Raw genomic sequence first — 12,222 nt, 5'->3', positions numbered from 1 at the left:
GAGTGATGAGTGCACGTCTCTGAGAGAGAGAGAGAGAGAGAGAGAGAGAGAGAGAGAGGAGAGAGAGAGAGAGAGAGAGAGAGAGAGAGGAGAGAGAGAGAGAGAGAGAGAGAGAGAGAGAGAGAGAGAGAGAGAGAGAGAGAGAGCATCGCGTTCATGTTGCTATGAGACTTACGCGAGGTAAGCAGGCTGCGATCTGGAGGTGCCATTCGGCTGCATCACCTGAGGAGAAAACACAGATTCACTATTACCTCTGAGTCACAAGGCCAACTCTCACTGTAACACACAAGTATGTAAGCGTGACACATTCACACTATAAATACCTCAATTATCCCATTAATAATAAATTGAATTTATATAGCGCTTTTTCGAGACCTCAACACACACACACACACACACACACACACACACACACACACACACACACACACGGCTGCTAAGGATTGGACACACTGGATGAGGTGAGGGAGAGCGTGTGTCTCATCACGAGACAGTGGGTGGAATCTGGACCTTCTGGAAATTCAAGTCTGCTCCACAATCAACCGCACTAAGTTCTCATGACAAGTGAAAGTCAGTGCCATGAACCTGAACTCAGACAGGATGTGTAGGGCAGGGTCACCAGTGAACAGGAGGGTTTTTGGATAAATATGGTAATAAGTGGTTTTATATATTGAAATCATCCTAACCATACTGATCTTGAACTTTTTGGGTCCCACACATCAAAGACAGCAAAATACCCCCAAAGTGAATGGGGGAGGAAACGAAGAATCGACATGCAGCCTAATTGCACAAATATAAAGAAAACATACTCAAATAATCAAATCATCAGAGCATGGAGTTTTTCTTCTTTTTATAAAACGTATAAATAAATGTCTTGTCCTGTATCTTCCTGTGAAAACACATCGGGAATGTAAGCACAGGCTGTGTTATACAGCACTCCCTATTAACTACATTGTGCACTACATTTATTTAGTGTCCAACTTTATTTAACTTGCCATAATTGAATGAACTATGGATGCTGCCACAAAACGGCCCGGAATCAAGAATGTCAGAAATCTTTATTTAACCCAGAATGTAATGTGTCCATTATATAGGTGATTTAATTAGGGAGTGATCTTCCTGGACAACGCCCACCACCCTCTGCACGGCACATTCACCCGGCAGAGGAGCGTGTTCAGCGGCAGACTGCTGTTTTTCCTGCCTTTTGCGCCCCCTCCCGGCTCCCGACCTCTTTTGTTCCCCGTTCCTCGTGCTGGCGGGGGCTTCCCCCATTCCACCCATTCAAACTTTTCCCCTTTCTCCCCACTCCCCCCCCCCCCCCTTCCCCCCCCCCCCCCCTCCAGTCCCATTCCCGTGGTCCCTTTTGCGTGTTCCTAACCTTCCTCTCTCCCCGTCTGTCTTTTACTTTGTTGGTCTTCTTCCTGTCCCGCCTTGTTTTAGGTTTTCTTTTCTGTTTACTTCCTTTTACTGGCGGAGGGTGGGGAGCTGTGCTTCCTTATGTTGCCTCCCGGAGATAAGGTCGTTGAAACTACGGGATGCCTCAATGTCCTGGGTGGAATACACCGCCTCGCCATCGACTCTGTCTGCATTGATGACCCCAGTACTGCCGCCGTGCCCACCAAGAGTGGCAGCCCGGGCGAGAGAGCATGCGGTGTCGGGCACAGGCCTTTCGCTTGCGGGGAGGCCCACACAAGCGGCCGCGGACACAGCCACACACACGTTTGTTCTCACCACAGTCACTTGTAGGTAGATTGTGTTATTTGAGGCGAGATTTGAGACAGAGCGATAGAGACCAAGAGAGTACCTTCACGAGAGAGAGAGAGACAGAGAGAGATGACATAGAGAAAGAGGAGAGAGAGAGAGAGATATAGAGTAGATGAGCAGGAAGAGAGAGAGAGAGATAGGAGAGAAAGAGAGAGAGAGACACAGAGAGAGAGAGAGAGCGAGAGAGAGAGAGACCGGACAAAGAGAGAGAGAGAGAGAGAACAGAGATGGACGAGAGACACCGGATGAGAGAGAGTATGAGTTGTTGTTCGAGAGAGAGGAGGGATGCAAGTAATCGGTGTATTTGAGAGAGACATCAGAGGGAGAACACAGAGAGAGAGAGATTCGGCGATGGATTTTTTCTTTTGTGAGAGGACCCCCCCATCAGATTTGTATTTTGAGATTGATCACCATCTGTAGAGAGCGAGAGATTGTAGGAGAGAAGCGGATGAGAGAGAGCGAAGGAGAAGAACGCCTGAGAGAGGAGCGATTTGGAGAGATGCGCGCGCGAGTTAGTATTGCTACTGAGAGATGACGACCGAGGTAGCTATCTCTACGCCGACCTCTAGGCAGAGAGAGAGTGAGCTCTACCATCCCCCACGAGAGAGAGAGAGCGGATCCGAGAGAGAGAGAGACGAGACGCAGAGGGATTTAACACCACGAGATGTTAGGATGAGAGATTTCATAGATGAGAGAGAGAGAGAAGATGAGACAAATGACGAGACCAGATAGAGATTTTGTGACAGAGGAGACATGGAGAGACGACAGAGAGAATCAGAGGAGAGGAGTTTATGCACTATCGATGAGAGAGAGTGAGCATCAGAGGAGTATTTGCGAGCGAAGAGAGAGCGATGAGATGAAGCAGAGACAGAGAGAGATTCCAAGAGAGACAGAGAGAGAGAGATGAGAGTATTGATGTGTATGCTTGAGAGAGAGAGAGAGAGAGATTGAGAGAGAGAGAGAGAGAAGCGAAGAGAGAGGAGAGTATCTTTGATGAAGAGAGGACAAGATGAGAGAGGATGAGAGACCTGAGCGAGAGCAGACTACGACCACACACACACACACACAGGTGTATATTTGCAGTAGGTATGAGATTGATTGAGGAGCTGAATTAGTTTGGAGAGAGAGAGAGACGAGATGATGACCAGAGAAGCGAAGAGACTGAGAGAGCCGACGATGAGCGGAGAGGACAGAGAGGACAGGAGACGTAGACGCAGGCAGGGGCACACGGAGGCAGGCCATGAAGTGAGCGCAATGCGATTGTCAATAATCATGGATGAGATAGTGGCTGTATAGACCTAGATAGTATGAAGGACGCGAAGACGGAGAATAGAGAGAGATATAATACTATCCCCGACTATCTTATGTATTTCCGGTAACTATGTGTGCAACCCCTTAAGACCCCAACGCTATATATATATATATATTATATATAATCTATATATATATATATATATATATATATATTATATATATATATATATATATATATATATATACATAACATCTACATACACACAGAATAACAGCGAGAGGGACTGTGACATGACTTGTGTTTGACCGTGATGAACCACAGCATATTTACATTTATCCAGCACAGGAGAACTTCAAATGCTTTCATAGAAGAAAACCGCAACTTTGGTTGAAGCTTTGCATAGTATGCAAACGGAAGAACATCCGTAGAGTAATGTCTATAACCAAGTTGGTATGGGAGGTGGCTGAACCAAGAACATTATACAAGAATAATTTAAGAATTCTATGTTATCATTTGTGTATGATATATTAAAAAAAATTGGCTGCTGAGATACAGAAAGTTTCATTATTACATTAGGTGAGAGACCCAGACCTGTTTTCATCTCTATCCCAATGTCACTGCCTCTTACTGGGGAAGAGAGGAGGGCTCATTATCAACACACCAGGGATTATTGTAACAAAGGTGATCTTCTCTACAGCTGAGCTCTATTCAGCCTGTTCATCCTCACATGGTTGTATGGGATGAAGACACCAATTGTGGAAAACAAGACACGTTTCCTGGTGTAAACATTTCTTCTTCTTCTTCTTTCTCCATCTATCTTAATCTAAGGTGGGTCTTTATTGTAATTTTTGGACAGTCTAAGTAGAGTTAAAAATACATCCTTTTTGTTTCTATAACTATACGTGCTGTTCAGGGTCAAAGGGGGCTGGAAAGGACCCAAAAAGCCCTGGGCAAGAGGCAGGTTATCCTCCGGATACAGTAGGTTGCCATCACTGGGCCAACAAACACAGACAAGCATGTTTGTTTAACACCTACGAACACTTAAATTATTTAGGAAAATAGGATCAGTATTTGTTGGTGCAAGCAGAGAATGAAAATACCCAAAATAACCACTTGCATTAGTTCATGAGATCTCCGCACCATAGAAGCAAACTCAGTATTAAATTTCCCTCGAGTCCCAATAATTGATTTTTTTTATTGTGCATGTGAGCCGACACAGAGTGTATCAGAGTGTGGTCAGGTTTCCAAGGCAGACATAAAAAGCTCATCTGACACGCGCCACTCACTCACGCAACACGCACATGTACTGTCATCAGCAGTCGAGATAAGGCTGCACAGCTGAGGGTACAGTAGGTATCAGGTGAGACGTGGCCTCACATTGCCAGTTCTATCGTGACTCTACGGCCGGAAGGTCTGTCCGACAGCAGGTCAAAGTGTTCTTGGATGATTACATTTCTTTCGAACAATCAGTTTTAAAAGGCAGGGCTTAACTGCACTGTGCTTAATGGAACAATTCACACATGGCTTAAAACTCTTGGTAAAACTGGGGAAATGTGAGATGAATGCACATAAACCAGACTCGCTGACTGACCGTGTGATCAGACGAGGAGGAGGAGGAGCCTGCGGAGGGCGTGGGCGAGTGCTTGTGGTTGTTGTTTATGGTGATGGTACTGATGTTGTTCTTGATGGCGTTACGCTGTGGGACGTCACTGTAGTCCGATGGGGGGAGCACCATGGTCGCGTCGTCTGTCTCCGTGTCCTGATGGTGGAGGTTGACAACGCTTCTGCTGCGGTACGGGGCAGCAGTCACGCTGGAGGAAGAGGAGGGGTGGTATGATGAGAGACGAGGGGACAGGGCAGAAACAAAAAGGCAATAATAGAGCGCAGACATATGAAGGTAAAGAAAGGATGAAATATAGAGGTGGAAGGAGAGGAGGGAAGAAGGGAGAAGACAGTAGAAGAAACTAATTTGCCTGAGTCTCCTGGCGTGGTGTGTGTGTGCTCCTGTATTTCCATCTTCAGGGGCTGTGTGAGTTTAGGGTTACTGATGGTTAATCTTAAAGTTGATTTTCAGGTTTATAGGCATGATGTTAAAATGAAGGTTATGGGGTACAAACTAAATATGGTCAATGGGGGGTCCTTATTATATAAAAGGACAAGGATGTATATGTGTGTTGTTGTGTCCCCCAGCGCTGGTTATAGTTTAAACTTTCTGTAGCAGTGGGCTGGCAGCCTCTCTGTGGGAGGTTCAGCACATTAAGATCTAATAAATTAATCCGACAGGGATTAGTCTCTTTGAAGAAAAATCTGGAGTCGACTCGCTGAACCTTCTCTCCCTCTCTCTCTCCCTCCCTCTCTCTCTCCCTCTCTCTCGTCAGCAGCAAAATCTATTCATCAGCACAAAATATCCTGTTTCCTGATTTTTTGCTGAGCTTGTATGGAAAGTCCTATTTTAGATTCTTTCCAATTACACAGATTTGATGGTTGATGGTTACAAAATTCACTGGTTTCATGAATGTTTTTCTCCTTCACATTTCGTTATGTCACACATACAGTGTTTTAAAAATTAATACTTAACAATGCTCAATCAATTACTCAGCCCAGTGTTAAAAGGGTCCCACAGCAGGGAAAGTCAAAGCGTTACAACAGCAAAGGGGCGGTGCAGATGAAAGACAAAAATAAAATAAAAGTAGGCAAACATATTAAATAAAGTGGCAAACACATTCGTAATGAAATAAGAAAACAACCCTTGTAACAAGTACCTTGAACTCTTGAAGAAAACTTTTTCTCGCGGTGAACGAAGAATCCAAAAACAGAAAAGTCTTGATGAATTGAAGTGTTTTAAATAGTAAGGTGTTTAAATTAGACTTTTATTACACTGCACGAGCTGTGAGAGTTTTTAAATGGATGTTTTTATATAGTTTTGCTGTCAAACTTTAATTCATCAAGACTTTTCTCTGTTTCGTTGATTCTTCGTTCACATGCAAGTTTTCTTCGGAAATGTCAGGTAACACAGGGTGAGGGTAATTGATGTACAAACGATCATTTTGGGGGTGAAGTATTCCTTCCAACATTTTTAAAACAGAAAGGCTTATATATGGCTACATGATTGAGGAGATTTATGTGAATGAATGTGGCTTAAGCACAACAGGAATCAAAGGTCGAGGAACGGGAGAAGTCCCCCATAGGGTTAGAAAGGCTATCACTCCAACAGGAGTATCTAGAGGAAACACTGCCAACAATACAGCTGGCTGCAACATGAACCTGCTGGTGTGTGTGTGTGTGTGTGTGTGTGTGTGTGTGTGTGTGTGTGTGTGTGTGTGTGTGTGTGTGTGTGTGTGTGTGTGTGAGCAGGAAAGTGGAGTCTCCTTACCTGTTGCTATTCACGAGAGGTTCGGAGAGTGCACGGCAGTAAGATGACGGGAACCAGCCCCTCCTGCAAGACACAAAGAGAGAGAAGCCAAGTGAGGGATGATTACATCTGTGGTCTATCCTCCTGCCAGCCTGCCTATCAGCTCTCATTGCACAGCAATCTGAAAGCCTCTCTAAATTATTAGCAACTCAATGAGGAGATACAGAGCACTATATGCTTCTTTTTCCCCACATTGAGTATTGCTGGGATACTATAGAACTATGTTAGTCCTCTGTTGTTGTGTATGTTGTGTGGATGTTTGCCTATGGTAGCAAAAAATTCATCACACAGGAAACACCCTGAATGGATGCCTCTGATTTGTAAACTGATCATCAAAGAGTACCATTTCAAATGCCTCCATCCTTTATTTTGATGGGATTTTACACTTTCTAACAGCAAATATTCCCTGTTGGCTGGGGGACAGTTTATATTCCATCATTTATCAGAAGCGAAGGAAATCAATGACTTGAATGAATCAAGGTCTTGTAGTCGAGGTCTTATCTCAAAGCTGCCGAGCCGACACACGATTAGTGTTTGTTTGGAGCCTGAATAAAACTTTGTGCTGGTTTTATAAATGAGTCAACGCCACTTCAGAGACCTAGTCGGTTTCTGGAGGCCTCACTAAGATAAATCAAGCAGCCATTTGTTTGTGCGTGCCCACACACAAACACACACACGTACACCAAAATAACTTCATTATGTAGATTTGAAAACCATATTGAGAACGTCGTGATGAAGCCAGTCAAATGATTTCATTAAATTAATGTGCTCCAACAATTTCTCACCTTGATCTGATAAAATATGGTTTATTTCAGCTTGAAAACACGTTTAAAGCAAAGTACCTGAGAGAATTAAAAGGTTTTTTCTTTGAAAATGAGTCACAACCTTTCTCTATCACAAGCTTAGACCAAGGACAGTGTGTCATTGTGTTGTTATGGTACAAGATTGTTCGTAATCAGTGTGTAGCCGGTCAGCCTCGCCCTCTGTTGTGGATGAATGTTAATATTTGCCTAGAGAATGGGTCTTTCCTTCGTCTACCTGCGATAAAAAGACTCCCTATTGGAAAATACACCTCACTCGTATTAATAACAGCTTTTATTTATTTAGGGAGGGGTGTTTCAATGAGAACATGTTCACTGAAACTACTTGGCTTTTATGAAAACCTTGCTCAAGGACAAGTCGCTCGTACTGGTACAAGGGGGTGTTCGCTTTCCCCAACTGACTCCTTCTGGTTAGGAAAGCAAAACTCTAACAAGCCTGTTTGGATGATAAGACAGTGGGATCAAATGTATGTAGGGAAAGTGAAGATGATAATAATATGCAGTGTTGGGAGTAACAAGTTACATGTATCATTTTTTTTCTTTTAGACAAACACAAGCACATGGCTTAATAACACGTATAATTATAGCTGTCGGACGTTGTGGTCCTGAGGGTGTGACACATTAGGAGGCCGCCTGGTGGCAGGTGATAAAGCTTTCTGACTGCAGGGAGTGTGTGTGTGTGTGTGTGTGTGTGTGTGTGTGCGTGTGCGTGTGTGTGTGTGTGTGTGTGTTTGGAGCAAGTTTGCTTTTCCCAAATAAAAAAGGCAAGACTTTCATTAATTTAGTTCAGACTAAGAAAAGTTTACCTCGCACGTACAAGAGAAGTTTGAGATACTTATCGCGTAATATCGCAAAAATAATTTCCACCTTCCATACGAAGGGTTCACATGTGTATATATTCTTTATGGTAAAAAGCATGCATGCTGCTCTATTCCAATCCTAATTCAAGTTATATTGAAGAACATTTAATGCAAGTTTTACAGTGATCAGGGTTGAGTACTCTGCCTGGCTTAAGTTTACGTTTTAAAGAGGGTAACTAGTAATCTGTAACCTATTACATTTAAAAAGTAAGCCTCCCAACACAGTTAATATGCACGGCCACATGTCAGATATAACATGTTGCTGGGATGCATTATATTAGTACTGGAGCATTTTGAGCTCACCGTCTTGTCTCAGTCCATCAATAGTGTGTGTGGGTGTCTGAATCAAACTAGGTGTTGCCAGGCGAGTTGCCGGGAAACACTATCAAAGCTGATATAAGACAAAAGGAGAAACCCAGCAAGAGACCCAAAGGCATCAAAGCCAAACCTCCAGCAGGACGCAAAGCTCATCTCGTCAGACGCTGTGATCTGATAAACATGATGATATACACTTTTAAGGCCTTTAGGCAATCTAGCTCGCCCCGCTCTCAGCAGCGAGGCAGCAAGACCAAAGTTAAATGTGCGGCAGCCTCACTTTGTTTTTAATAAGCAACTCAGAAATGCTTCCTTTTTGTCCTTGATCAGTTTTTTATATATATTTTGTCAGCTAATTTTCCTTGCTAGTGATAAAGATCAAACCTGATGAATGATTTAAATTCAAAAACACACTTCCAGGGTCTCAGATCAAATCCCTGTTTAAGAAGTCAAACATCAGAGACCTGGGCAGAGTGGGTTTGGTTGGTGCCTGTTTGTGTTGGAGAGCGGCTGCTCCTCTGAACGTCTTTCTCTGCTTCGCTCCAGCCCACTATCTTACATCCGACCCTCAGGCCATACTTTACTTTGATTTCCTTATCAATGAGTATTTCAGCTCAGGCAGCACTCGGTCAGCCTCGAGCTGTGCGAGTACGTGCACATGGTGAGCATAACAAAATCAGGCGAGGGACCATCTGGTCAGTTACGACAGTGAAGTCGTGTCAATCACCTGACTGGTAGGAGGACGGAGGAACACGACAAGCATGTTTAAAACAATTGATGATAAAGGCCATGATGAGGCGGAGGTTAATATGGTGAATTCACACATTCTTGATTATTTTCAAGAAATATTAATATTATAGGTAAAGCCTGCCCCCTCTTAGTCGTCTACTCATTGGTCACTTTGGTCTTAGTCGTATTAGATTAGGTCATTTTTTATGCTTTTCACCGGCTGAATGACTACAAGTAACTTATTAGCACAACTCTGGTAAACATAGAAGCTTTTGCATGATTCTTTGTGGAGAAAGTTAAAGGGCCTTTCCTTATTTGTGTAATCATAGTCTTTAGTAACATATATATCAGACAAAATGTAACGCGTGTGTGATTCGACTCACTTTCCATTCTTCTCCAGCTCGCCATACATCCACCCGTCTCTCTCGTCGGGGATGAGCAGGGTGATGACGTCTCCCTCGTCGAAGCTGAGCAGTGTGTTGTTGTTGCCGGCAGTGTGGGGGAAGATGGTGCGCACACGTGGCCTCGTCACCATATTGTTGAGGCCAGTGGCAACAGACATAGACCTTGGAAGATTGTTCTCCTCATGTTCTGGGTGGGAGGGAGAAAGAAAGGTGAGGAAGAAGAGTGAGAATTCAATAGTAGACAACACAAGGTCAGAGGATCATCTTTAGAGTGCATCCTCTTGAATATCTGTAGCAAATGTCATGACAACTCATCGTTGAGATATTTCAGTCTGGACCAAAGAGGTGGACTGACAGATGGACCTACATTGCCTACTCTAGAGCATGGCTTACAACCAACAATCATTTATAATTAATGTTTATTTGATACAACCATTTCATCCTGGAATAGATTTTTGCAGTGATGAAAGGGCAGCAAAACGGCAAACACAAAAGTGATACTCAAATCCGGGATAAAGGGCGTTTACCTTTGAGGATAGTTCTTGCAGTTCTTGTGCCAAATGAAAACCCAACGCCATGCACATTATACTGTACCTATGCTGTTGTTGGGAGAGCTGGTGACACTGGTCTTGTTGTTCTCCTGGGTGAACATGTTAGCCAGAGGACTGGTCTGAGCCTTCAGAGGTGGAGCCGGCGGAGTGGACATGTTCTGCCACAAGAACATTGATGATAATGTTAGCATGTGTATACAGTGCCAAGAAGAAGAAAGTGAACCCTTTGGAATCGCCCACATTTATGAGTCATTCACTATGTAAACTATATAAACTAATAACACTCAAATAAGTGTTTCCTGATCTGGCCTCAAATCAATTGTCATCCTGTGACTTGAACTGAAATGATGAAAGATATTCCTCAAATATAATTAAAGGTTTATTTGGGGGGGAAATAGTCTAAAGTTCCTCCTGTGGAGGAAACATTTGGTTTCGATCACTGCTCTAAAATAAGGTTTACCTAGTTACTAAATCCAAGGATTCACTTTCTTTGACTTTGAACATTCAAGAAAATAATTCACCAAAATGTGTTACTAATTAATGTTACTATTTCAAGCAGAACAGAAGTGTTCTATATCATGAGATTATATATATATTATTATATATATTATTATATATCATGATATGATTTGTGCTTGTCCATTAGTGTGACTTTGAAGAATATCAAACCACATGTTATGACTCCTGGACCTTTTCTGGTTCACATACTATTTTTTTCTATTGCCAGTACTGTTATTAGTATTTGATTGTTTAATAATAGCAGTAGTGGCCTCATAAAGCTAAACATTAACCTGTAAAGCATATTTAGCAAGATGCATTATTTACAATCTAGTAAAAGAGACAGATCCAACAATGTAAGATCTAAACAATCGTCAATTGAACTATATCATTATTGTCTATTGAAATATTAAACATAATGGGTTACATTAATGTGAATATTAATCTATATTATGCCTTATAAATGTATTTAATCTCAAGTCAAATTAAAACTATTTAGAGGACATTTTTCTCTTTTCATTAAAATGCAAACATATGCAGCAAAGTGCTCTGAAATCATGTGCTGTGTACAGGTGTGACCATTAGGTATCCATCATGAATCAATCTTGCGGTATTGTGTTCTCCCACACAGAAGAGATAAAGCACATTAAGCACGAGAACACGTCTGTATTTGTCCCCGTCTCCCTCCCACCATACCATACTGCGCCGTGACGGGGAGGGAGAGGGCAGAGGTGTGATGGAGACGGCCGTGCGCAGCCCTTCGATCATCGTCAGGACACTGTCGGGCATGTCGGAGGCGTCGCTGCACTGGTCCTGCCAGCTGTTCAGCTTTGCCGTCAGCATGTCTCTGGCCTGTCCACATAAGAAAGAATATTAAAATAAAACATGAGTAATCAGTAAAAAAAAAAACAGTGCACACATTCTCATCACTATGGTAACAAAAGGCAAGGCAAGTTCATTTCATAACATTGTGGGTTCAGAAATATTTATTCATTATTTCTTCATTTATAATTGTTCTCGGTGACGTTTTGGTTACATTTTAAATGGTTGAAAGTTTTCTCCGTGAAGTGTAATCTGATGTACCTAAAGTTAAAAACCCTGGGGACACATTTGGCTTACTCTCACCCCACATTAAGTTTAACAACAAAGACAACATAGACAGTAAAGTGTTCATTAAAGCTTCGACTTTCTGCTTTAATGTAACATAGCGAGAGGCAGGAGTGACTTGTACCTTCTCGTGGAAGGAGGCAAACTGGTAGGAGAACAGGCAGTGTTTGTCCACCAGGAAACAGAAGCGTCTCTTCTCCTCCAGCAGAGCCTCTTTACAGCCGTCTGCGATGAACAACTGCATGTCCATCTGTCGGCTTGTCAACGTTTCCAGGCACTGACGACAAACACACATGCAATACGATATTACAATAATATAATAAGTCGATTTCAATGGATCTTCTCAAATACACCATCATGTATTATCTTCCCGACCACACGGTTTACAGCCATCTAGACTCTTTCACTGCCGATCTGTACACAGACCCAACAAGAGCAAATGATATGAAAAGGAGCAGGACTCCTTTCTGAATATCCTAATCTCTCTGTTGCAGGGGAAAGGTGTT

General features: G+C 42.8%; 1 protein-coding gene across 3 annotated transcripts in view; it reads right to left on the bottom strand.

Annotated features, from left to right (window-relative positions):
- The window catches only part of baiap2l1b (BAR/IMD domain containing adaptor protein 2 like 1b), a 31,011-nt gene that overhangs the window by 1,091 nt on the left and 17,698 nt on the right, over positions 1-12,222 (bottom strand). For all 3 annotated transcript variants that reach the window (XM_029436956.1, XM_029436957.1, XM_029436958.1), the window contains exons 7-13: positions 11,841-11,993; positions 11,306-11,461; positions 10,155-10,269; positions 9,540-9,747; positions 6,393-6,455; positions 4,611-4,830; positions 176-222 (exon numbers count right to left, since the gene is read on the bottom strand). In XM_029436956.1, coding sequence (XP_029292816.1) covers positions 176-222; positions 4,611-4,830; positions 6,393-6,455; positions 9,540-9,747; positions 10,155-10,269; positions 11,306-11,461; positions 11,841-11,993 — 962 coding nt within the window. The remainder of the gene's footprint in view (positions 1-175; positions 223-4,610; positions 4,831-6,392; positions 6,456-9,539; positions 9,748-10,154; positions 10,270-11,305; positions 11,462-11,840; positions 11,994-12,222) is intronic.

This window comes from Cottoperca gobio, chromosome 8 (genome assembly GCF_900634415.1).
Source record: "Cottoperca gobio chromosome 8, fCotGob3.1, whole genome shotgun sequence".
NCBI classification, from domain to species: Eukaryota; Metazoa; Chordata; class Actinopteri; order Perciformes; family Bovichtidae; genus Cottoperca; species Cottoperca gobio.
This window is presented reverse-complemented; position numbering and strand designations above follow the sequence as displayed.